Here is an 11,102-nt window from a genome sequence, read left to right as displayed (position 1 = left end):
AGGACCTGGCAGTGTACTTCTGAAAAATTTGGCCAGTGAAAACACTATTAATAACAGTGGATCATTGTCTGATATAGTGCCAGGGATAGCTCCTCAGGTTGGAAGGCACTCAAAATACAACTGAAGAAGAGCTGCCTCTTCAAAGTAGAGTCGACCTTAATTATGTCAATGGAGTAAAGCTTTTGGGACCTTCATTTGCTAATGTGACACAACTCAAAATAAGAACAAACAGCTGCAAACATCCATTAATTATAGGAGCATGGAATGTACGAAGTATGAATCTAGGAAAATTAGAAGTTGTCAAAAATGAAATGGATCCCATAAAGATCAATATCCTAGGCATTAGTGAGCTGAAATAGACTTGTATTGGCCATTTTGAATTGGGCAGTCATATGGTCTACTATGCCAGGAATGACAGATTGAAGAGAAACAGCATCACATTCATTGTCATGAATTCATTTCAAGATCTACCCTGGAGTACAACGCTGTCAGTGATAGGATAATGTCCATATGCATACAAAGAAGACCAGTTAATACAACTATAATTCAAATTTACGCACCAACCACTAATGCTGAAGATGAAAGAAATTGAAGATTTTTACCAACTTCTACCCTAGTGGTGCAGTGGTTAAGAGCTTGGCTGCTAACCAAAAGGTCTGCAGTTCAAATCCACTAGCCACTCCTTAGACCCTATGGAGCAGTTCTACTCTGTCCTTTAGAGTTGCTATGAGTCGGAATCAACTCAATGGCAACAGGTTTAGTTTGGCCTTTTTGTTGCAGTCTGAAATTGATAAAAGATGCATTGGTAATTGCTCGTGATTGGAATGTGAAAGTTGGAAACAAAGAAGAAGGATCGTAGTTGGAAAATATGGCCTTGGTGATAGAAATGACACCAGAGATCAAATGACAGAATTTTGCAAGAAAAACATCTTATTCATTGCAATTTTTTTCAACAACATAAACGGCAACTAAACACGTGGAGAAGCCCTGGTGGCGCAGTGGTTAAGAGCTCCGCTGCTAACCAAAAAGTCGGCAATTCAGATCCATCAGATGCTCCTTGGAAACCCCATGGGGCCGTTCGACTCTGTCCTAGAGGGTTGCTATGAGTCAGAATTGACTTGATGGCAATGAATTTGGGTTTTTTTTGGTTTATACATGTGGACCTCACCAGATGGAATACACAGGAATCAAATTGACTACATCTATGGAAAGTGGCAAAGGAAAAGCTCAATATCATCAGTCAGAACAAGGCCAGCGGCCAACTGCAGAACAGACCATCAATTGCTCATATGCAAGTTCAAGTTGAAGCTGAAGAAAATTAAAACAAGTTGACTGGAGCCAAAGTACAACCTTAAGTATATCCCACCTGAATTTAGAGACCATCTCAAGAATAGGTTTGATGCATTGAACACTAATGACTGAAGACCAGACGAGTTGTGGAATGACATCAAGGATATCATACATGAAGAGAGCAAAAGGTCATTAAAAAGACAGGAAAGAAAAAAACGACCAAAATGGATGTCAGAAGAGACACTGAAACTTGCTCTTGAACATAGAGTAGCTAAAACAAACAGAAGAAATGATGAAAAGAGTTGAACTGAAGATTTCAAAGGGCTGCTGAAAAAGACAAAGTAAAGTATTATAATGAAATGTGCAAAGACCTGGAGCTAGAAAACCAAAAAGGAAGAACACTCTTGGCATTTCTCAAGCTGAAAGAACTGAAGAAAAAAATTCAATTGCAAAATTAATTGCAATTTTCAAGGATTCAATGGGCAAAATATTGAACAACAGAGGAAACATCAAAGGAAGATAGAAGGAATACACAGTCACTGTACTAAAAAGAATTGGTTGATGTTCAACCATTTCAGGAGGTAGTATATGATTAAGAACCAATGGTACTGGAGGAGGAAGTCCAAGCTGCACTGAAAGCATTGGTGAAAAACAAGGCTCCAGGAATTGACAGAATACCAATTGAGATGTTTCAACAAATGGATGGAACACTGGAAGCACTCACTTGTTTATGCCAAGAAATTTAGAAGACAGCTACCTGGCCAACCGACTGGAAGAGATCCATAATTGTGCCCATTCCAAAAAACAGTGATCCAAAAGAATGCAGAAGTTACCAAACAATATCATTAATATCATACACAGGTAAAATTTTGCTGAAGATCATTCAAAAGTGGTTGCAGCAGTACATAGACAGGGAACTGCCAGAAACTCAAGCTGGATTCAGAAAAGGATGTGGAACAAGGAATATCATTACTGGTGTCAGATGGCTCTTGGCTGAAAGCAGAGAATACCAGAAAGATGTTTACCAGTGTTTTATTGACTATGCAAAGGCATTCGACTGTGTGGATCATAACAATTTTTGGAAAACATTGAGAAGAATGGGAATTCCAAGACACTTAATTGTGCTCATGAGGAACCTTACATAGACCAAGAGGCAGTCGTTTGAACAGAACAATGGGATACTGTATGGTTTAAAGTAAGGAAAGGTGTGCTTCAGGGTTGTATCCTTTCACCATCCTTATTCAATCTGTATGCTGAGCAAATTATCTGAGAAGCTGGACTATATGAAGAGGAGAAGGATATCATGCTTGGTAAAGTAGAGGGTCAGCAAAAAGGAGGAAGACCTTCAAGGAGATGGACTGACACAGTGGCTGCAACAATGGGCTCGAATTGCAACAATTGCCAGAATGGCACAGGATTCGGCAGTGTTTCATTCTGTTGTACAAAAGGTTGTTATGTGTTGGAATCCACTTGATGGGACCTAACAATGACACCTGATAATAAGTAAATAAATAAATGATCCTTTTTGTTCAACTGAAGAAAAAGAATCAACATACTTCCTGAAAATGTTCTTGTAGTGATTATTTCTTATTCTTAAACAGAAAATGAGAAACATAATAAGTATGTAATAATTTAGCAGCTGATTCAGATTGTTAACACAAAGATGGTGAAAGTGTCCCCTTGAAAGCCCTTTAATTTTCTAACTCCATACACTATCCTTGGGTGACCTGTTTTGAATGCATAATTTCAATTACCACTTGTATACTTATAACTTTCAAATCTTGAAGATTCTTCCCACAGTGTTTTCCTCTCCTCCCAGCAAATGACTTCACTACATATTTTCATCAAGAAAATTGACATCTTTAGAAAAAACTCCTGTAACTATGGCCCTGTCGAAATGCTTACCAGAATCCATCCATCCTAGCTTGCTTCTTTCCTATCTAAGATCCAGAACTTCATCTTGTCCTAACTTTACACCCTCACAGTACTCAATCATTTTTTCTCCTTTATTGGTTCCTTTCCATCTGCATTTAACCTGCCTGTCAAAATCTCGATAAAACTGACTCAAATTCTTATGGCATGTGAAAATCCAACCTCTTCCTTAAGACTTCTGCAAATTCTCAATGGTTTATAATCACAGAACCTTCTCATTTCCTAGGCTCAGGAGTCCTGTGTGCTCTCTGTTCCTTAGCTCTCTCCCTGGTTTCCCTAACCAAATCACTCACCCCTGATTAGTGAATTTAACTGACATTACTGAAGATGTCTGGGAGGTCAGGGGAAGGGTCCCCTTACCCAGTACATACTTTTTGACATCTTGCTCACTCAACTCCTCTCACCATCCTCTCACTTACCCTCTTCTTTATGGATTGCTCTGGGAACATCCAATTAAGTCTACTTCTTATTTATTAGTGAAAGTCAACCCATTTTTCTTTCTCCACGTTTTCAATTGCTATATTTTGTCAATTTTTGTTTTGTAATCTCTTAAATCTACCAATTTTTTTCTATGTCTAGGTCAACACCTTAATTCAGGTCTCCACCCCTCAAATTCGAATTACTATAGTATCACAATGAACTAACTGGATTTGGGACATTGATTCTCTGCTCTCTCCAATAAATCCTGTCCCAATCCAAAAGATGTATCTTTCTAAAACCATCCTTCACCATGTCAGTTCCAAGGTCAGAGCTCTTTAACAAATTCCAGATCTTATGTGATAATGTCCAAATCGCTTAGCCTGGCATTTAGGACCTTCTATAATAGGTCTATAGGGGTCACTATGAGTCGGAATCAACTTGGTGGCACACAACAACAACATAATAGGATCAGAGTCCTGGTGGCATAGTGGTTAAGAGCTTGGCTGCTAACCAAAAGGTTGGCAGCTCAAATCCACCAGCTGCTCCTTGGAAACTCTACAGGGCAGTTCTACTCTGTCCTATAGGGTCACTATGAGTCAGACTTCACTCGATGGCAACAGGTTTGGGTCTATTTCTTTTTTTTTTTTTTTTGTATAATCTGGCTAGAGTCCCTGGGTGGCACAAATGGTTAATGTGCTCAGCTGCTACTCTAAAGATTTTGGGTTTGAGTTCTCCCAGAAATGCCTTGGAAGAAAGGTCTGGTGATCTATTTTTGAAAAATCAACCATTGAAAATCCTGTGGAGTGCAGTTCTACTGTGACACACACGGGGTCTCCATGAGTCAGAATCGACTAGTGGTACTGGTTTTTTAGAATCTGACTCCAACTTCATTTTCCAGCCTTATCTCCCATTCCCCTGTCACCTGAACCAGTTAAACATGTATACCCACTTTCCTGAGCATCTACTTGCACAGTCCTGTTACTGCCTCTACTCAACTCTTTTAATTCACTTGTTTTCAAGTCTGGTCTCAGATATTAGCTCCTCTTCCAAGCCTCCCCTGGTTCTTTCAGCCTACAGAAATCTTTCCCTTTTTGACACCTCATCACATTTCTCTTGACCTGTGTTAGGGTAATAACTATGCTGGTTTGCCTGAGACTGAGGGGTTTCCTAGGACATGGGCCTATCAGTGCTAAAATCAGACAATCCTGGGAAAATCAGGACAGTTGATCACTCTACCTTTAATGTATGTAGCGTGGGTTCTGGGGCAGAAGAGGAAGACGCTGCCTTTTGTGGATGTCCACTGTGGCCGGTTATAAAAACTCCAGGAAGGAAAGAAGAGTGAGTAAGGACTTTTGTTGAACCTAATGATGGGCCTGGGGCTGAGACTTTCAAATAAACAGGTAGCCAGAGGGATCCCACTTCAGGATCCTACTTCTGGAGTTCTCTTAATTTTATCTTTCTTTCTTTTTTTTAAGGAATTAAGAAAAGCATGATGGAATAAAAAGGAACATTCCAAATAGCGGAGTTTTAATAAGGAGCTAAGTGAGTGGGAAAAATACAGATCTTAGAACCGACAGGAAAAACTAGACAAATAAATACCTGTTACCTTGAAACAGTTACCTTGAAAACAGTCAGAAATAGAGCTACTTACTATTAAGAGAAATAAATTAGACCTAGAAGTTAAGGTCAAACTCTCTGGAGGTTTTCTAATGCCAAGTTAAAATGCAGATGATTCAAGAAGTTTGGTAAAACAGCAGCAGATTAACCAGCTAGAGAATTGTTTGAGAGATTTGTGACATGCATTTGTTATATTGTTTGAAGATACTCAGTTCTGCTATAGAAGAAAATAAATGGGATGAATGAACTAAGATGTGATAAGTATAGAAAAATGGTCAGTAAGTAGAACACATACATATTAAAAGTAGATGCACGTTAGAAACAGATGGAAGGGCAAAGAGATATGTAATAATTACGAGGCACTAGATACATGAGGAGTCCTGATGGTGCAGCAGTTAAGCACTCAGCTGTTAATCGAAAGGTCTGCTTCCATAAAGGTTACAGCCTTGGAAACCTATGGGGCAGTTGTATTCTGTCCAACAGGGAAGCTATGAGTCAGAATTGATTAGACAGTAACTGGTTAGATATATGAGGAGGGGTCCCTGGGTGGCGCAAATGGTTAAGCACTCTACTACTAGCCAAAAGGTTGGTGGTTTGAACTCACCCAGAGGTGCCTGGGAAGATAGGCCTGATGATCTGCTTCCAAAAAGTCAGAGCCTTTGGAATGTGTTACCCCCTCTATGGAGCAGTTTCACTCTGTACATATGGGGTTGCCATGATTCAGAATCAGCTTGACTGCAACAACAAAAGATATGAGGGAATGAATTGGAATTGACTCAACTGCAACTGGTTTGATTTTGGTTTTAGATTTATGAGGGGAAGTCCCTGGATGATGCAAACAGCTAACACGTTCAGCTCTTTACCGGAAGTTTGGAGGTGCAAGTCCACCCAGAAGCAACTCAGAAAAAAAGCCTGGTGACCTACTTTGGAAAAATCAACCATTGAAAACCCTATGGAGCACAGTTCTACTCTGACACACGTGAGTTGGAATTGACTTGATGGCAACTTGTAGATATATAACGCATCTGTAGCCTCGAGTACTTGCCCTTGCATCTTTCCAATAGATCCAGTGTGTGTCACTGGCTTAGGGAACCTTCTATATGTGGGGCCTCTTGTTTGAACCTCAATTCAGTGTTACAAGAAATACAACCAGAACGCTCCTTAGAAGCAAGGATTGTGAGACTGGTTCATTTACTTTGGACACGTTATTAGGAAATATCAATCACTAGAAAGGGTTTTATGATTGGTAAAGTGGAGGGTCATCAGAAATGAGAGAAACTCTCAATGAGATGGATTGCCACAATAGCTACAACAGTGGGGACTCAAAAGTAGCAATGATCATAAAGATGGTGCGGGACTGGCAACATTTTGCTCTGTTATACATAAGGTTGCCTTTTTTTTTTAAATCAGGATTCAATCAAAATTTATGCATTATGTTGTCTTTTTTTATTTTATAATAGTTCGCCACTCTTCTTTCCCCACAACATTGACTTTTTGAGAAGTCCAGGCCAGTTATCCTGTAGAATGTCTCATATTCTATATTTGTTTGAGTGTTTCCTCATGATGTTATTTTACTTTTTTCTCTAACTCCCCTATTTCTGGTAAGCTGGAAATTATGTTAAAGTCTTGCACTTAAACTAAGCCAAACTCTCTTGCCCTATAGGACAGGGTAGAACTGCCGTATAGAGTTTCCAAGGAGCAGCTGATGGATTCAAACTGGCAATCTTTTGGTTAGCAGCCATACCTCTTAACCACTGCACCACCAGCGCTCCAAATAGAATTCTATTCCAAGGTTAAAAGTAGACTCATAGTGACTCTATTAAACAGAGTAGAATTGCCCCATTTGGTTTCCAAGGAACAGCTGGTGGATTCAAACTGCTGACCTTTCAGTTAGCAGCCAGCTCTTAATCACTGTACCACCAGGGCTCCAAAGGCTTGATCAGCTTCAGGTTAAACATTTTTTGGCAAGAAAACTTATGTTGTTGTTGTGTGCCATTGAGTTGATTCCAGCTCATAGCGACCCTGTAAGACCGAACAGAACCGCCCCATAGGGTTTCCTAGGCTGTAATCTTTATGGGAGCAGATTGAGGGGTCTTTTCTACCGCAGAGCTGCGAACAGCTACCTTTCGGTTAACAGCTGAGGGCTTAACCACTTAGCCACCAGGGCTCCTTACAATACGTCATTAAATAAAACAAAAACAAAAACAAAACACTTTGCCGTTCAGTCAATTCCAACTCATAGCGACCCTATAGGACAGAGCAGAACTGCCCCATGGGTTTCCAAGGAGTGCCTGGTGGATTCAAACTCCTGACCTTTTGGTTAGCAGCTGAGCACTTTATAGGTGGTGCTTTATTCTTTACATGAGGCACAGATTGTCCCACCATTATTGATGCTAATTTTGATCACTTGTTTAAGGTGGTGACAACCAGATTTATTTATCCTTTGTAAAGGTATATTCTCCCCTCTGTAATTAGCAAGTACTTTGTGGGGTAATATTTTGGAAACTTATGTTCATCAGTAACATTTCACATAATGATTTTAGCATACATTGATGATCTTTGCAGGAATTAATTATCAATCGAAGATGATAAAATGGTAATTTTCTAATTCTTTCATGTCTTCTGTATTTATTATGACATTCTTCTGTAAAAACCAGCTTTCCCTCATCAACTACCACTTCTCTTAAAAATGAAGGATAAATGCTTAATTTCCTTTAATTACACCAATTCTGAGTAAGGAGACTAAAGAGTTGATGTAGTAATAGTCACTTCCTATGGTGGCCCATTAGTTTATTATTTCTCTTTTTATGAGTATCATTATGGACTCATAGATTTTATTCAATATGTTACAATAATTACAGATATTCTTTTCAATACTCAAATTGTCTATTTGCTCAAAGAGAGCTGTTTCAAGTTAGCTCCAGTGTTATTGATAGTTCTTATTTGTCTTTGCTTTTTGGCATAATAAGAAGTCCAATGGTCACCTTGTACTTCTGCCCCAGTCATTTTTCAAATAAGCTCTGTAAAGAACCTCTTTTTCAGGACTTAGGTGACAGATGTTGGGTAAAACTTTATATTCATAACACTGGTGGGCTGATAGCTTAGGTAGAGAATGAAACTTGGCATATACGGATTACTCTTTTTTACAACTTTTAGTTTATTACTTATTGCAGTCCCTTATGTTTCTTTGCTATTAGGCGATCGGCTCCTTAAGAAAAAGACCTCCCTTATTCACCTGCATAACTTCAGCACCTAGCTCAGGCCCCGACACCTCCTAGGCATTAAATAAATGTTAGGGGAACCTGTTGTATCTATCACCCCATAATTGCTATGTGTGGAAATTCATCTTGCCAGAATTCTTTTACAATCAGAGTAACTAGCTTTATGATTTTAGTGTATGGTCTTCATGTCAAATATTGTGACTGCGTAGGAGTCTTCTTTGTTTACATCCGCGTTCTAGGATGCATTCAATTTAAGTGTTATTTGCAAACGGGATTAGATTAATTTGTTAAGGGATGCACCTAATTTTTTTGCGGCATGGTTTCTTTGCACTTAAACTAAGCTAAATTTTCGTTGCCCTATAGGACAGAGTAGGTCCTATAGGACAGAGTAGAACTGCCCCACAGGGTTTCCAAGGAGCGGCTGGTGGATTCGAAGGGCCAATTTTTTGGCAGCCGTAGCTCTTAACCACTGCGCCACCAGGGCTCCAAATAGAATTCTATCCCAAGATTAAAAGTTTTTTTGTTTTAACTAATTAAATTGCCTTTTGTCCCTTTTTACTTAACTGCTTTACATCTGCAAAAGCCAGTAGTTGGTTGGTTTCCATTTAATTTCTAGGCATAAAACTATTGCTAAAAATCCACGTAACCGTCTCCACAATTTGGTTTTTAAAAAAATGTCAAGTCAATGAAATATCTCATTATACTGATGTACAAGGAAGGTCTCATTCTTGTATATCTCGCTCTTTCCAAATATTTTGTGATCGGCACTCTGTTTTCAAAGCTCTTTGCAAAACTAAACAAAAGGATCCTAAGGAGACACTGGGCCCAGGGAATGCTTTCAGCTGAGTCCCAATCTCGCCTCTCAAAGCGTGGGACGGGAAAGGCCACGCTACAGGAAATAACTGTGGGCTGCCAAAGGCCGCAGGAGGCCGCCCTGGCTCGGGAAGGAAGGCGGGCTCGCCTCTGTACACCCGAGAGGAGCCCTGTGCTATCAGGCCGCGCGCCCACCCCGTCCGCCCTGGGAACAGCCGACGTCGCACTGCCGAATCTGGGTGCCACGGGCGATTCAGGCCGGCCCCTTCCGGTTCAGTCCTGGCGCGCACCGGGCGCAGGGGTGGGGAACTCGGCCGCGGCAAGTATGCAGCGCCTGCAACTGTTGCCGCGGCGGGGACTGCGGCTCTGGGCACTCCGCGCCTCGACAGGCCTGGCTGCCGCGACCCAAACCCCAGCCCTCCGCTACGGCCTCCGCCTCCCGTCCCGCCCCCGCGCACCGCCCGCCAGCCCCCGGCTCCTCCCCGGCCTCGCTCTCGCGCCCAGCCCCGGGCCGCAGAGCTGGGCAGCTGCCACCAGCGAAGACACGCCTTCGGCTAGCGCCGCGTCAATGGAGCGCCCCGGAGCGGGTGAGACCGGGCTGCCGAGCGGGTCGGGATGGGGCTAGAGGAGCCGCGGAGTCGTGGGCGCCGCTCTGCGATCGGCCTTGGGGAGAGCCCGGCCTCACCTCACCCTGGCGCCCCTAGCGCGTGGAGCCCGATCCTGTTGACCCCTGACCCTAAAAGAGAAGAACGCTGGCCTCGTTCAGAGCGTTCTTTCCCCTCCCTCTGAGTAGGACTCCATGTAACTTACTGAGAAACAGTGCAACCCGGGGTGTGATCACTGCTGCTTGTAATTATGCGTTTTAGTTTTTATTTAGTGAATGTATTGTTGTTACGGCGGGAGGCGAGGGATGTGAAACCACGTCCAAGTTTCACTTTTGTTTCTCCCTTTCTGATCTTTTGACCCTTATTATAAAGTTCATGCAAACATACAACTCCAGTGGTGTTTGTGTGGTAAACAAAACCCAGAGAAATCTCTTATATTTTATAAAATAAGCATTAAAGACCAAACCACCACTGTGTTACATTTAGGGTTTTATTTTAGGTTTGGAACTGATCTCTTTAAATTGGTGCCAGCTCTGTAGTGGAGTAAATGAATTTCCAGCTTCGAACTGAACCAGGAAGGCAGAATTAGGGGTTGGACTTCTGGGGAAACGGACCAAAAACCAATCAGAAAAAAGATGCTCTCCCAAGATTTTTATAGTATTAAAAGCGTAAAAATGGTAAAATATATGATACAAATAGTCAAACTAATACAAATATTTTTTACAATTGTTATGGGAATGGATTGATTAGGACCTAGTGGGCAGGTATAGAAGGTGTGAGTTTTTGAGATATTGTATGTATGAATTGATTTGATTTCAAGGAGTTACAGGAAAGAGATTGTTAACCAGAAAGTCACACTCCAATTCCTGGTTGTGTGTGGCCTTGCAATTCAGGACGTTGTTAGCACATCTGGGTCTTATCCTTATGCATTAATAAAGTGTAAGAAGTTTGTGGAGGTAATTATATCCTTACATTCCATTTCAAATATTAGCTTGCTTTGTCCGTTTCTCCATAGTAATTTGGATTGCAGTTTTACAGTATTCTCATTTTCTGAGGAAACCAAAACATAGAGAAGTAAAGTGATTTGTTGATTATCACAGAATTTTCAACAGATACCCAGATGTAAGATATTATTTTTTATTTATTTATTTATTTATTGTACTTCAGGTGAAGGCTTACAGAACAAATAGTTTCTCATGAAACA

The 11,102-nt window shown here is 41.0% G+C and overlaps 1 protein-coding gene across 3 annotated transcripts in view; it reads left to right on the top strand.

Annotated features, from left to right (window-relative positions):
• Positions 1 to 9,790: 9,790 nt before the first annotated feature.
• Positions 9,791 to 11,102, top strand: part of AKAP7 (A-kinase anchoring protein 7) — a 166,593-nt gene continuing 165,281 nt past the window's right edge. For all 3 annotated transcript variants that reach the window (XM_023730192.1, XM_004368924.2, XM_023730169.1), the window contains exon 1: positions 9,791 to 9,880. In XM_023730192.1, coding sequence (XP_023585960.1) covers positions 9,862 to 9,880 — 19 coding nt within the window. In that variant the 5' untranslated portion in view covers positions 9,791 to 9,861. The remainder of the gene's footprint in view (positions 9,881 to 11,102) is intronic.

This window comes from Trichechus manatus, unplaced genomic scaffold, assembly GCF_000243295.1.
Source record: "Trichechus manatus latirostris isolate Lorelei unplaced genomic scaffold, TriManLat1.0 scaffold00002, whole genome shotgun sequence".
Taxonomy (NCBI): domain Eukaryota; kingdom Metazoa; phylum Chordata; class Mammalia; order Sirenia; family Trichechidae; genus Trichechus; species Trichechus manatus.
Note: the sequence above shows the minus strand (reverse complement) of the source record. Positions and strands in the feature narration are given on the sequence as shown.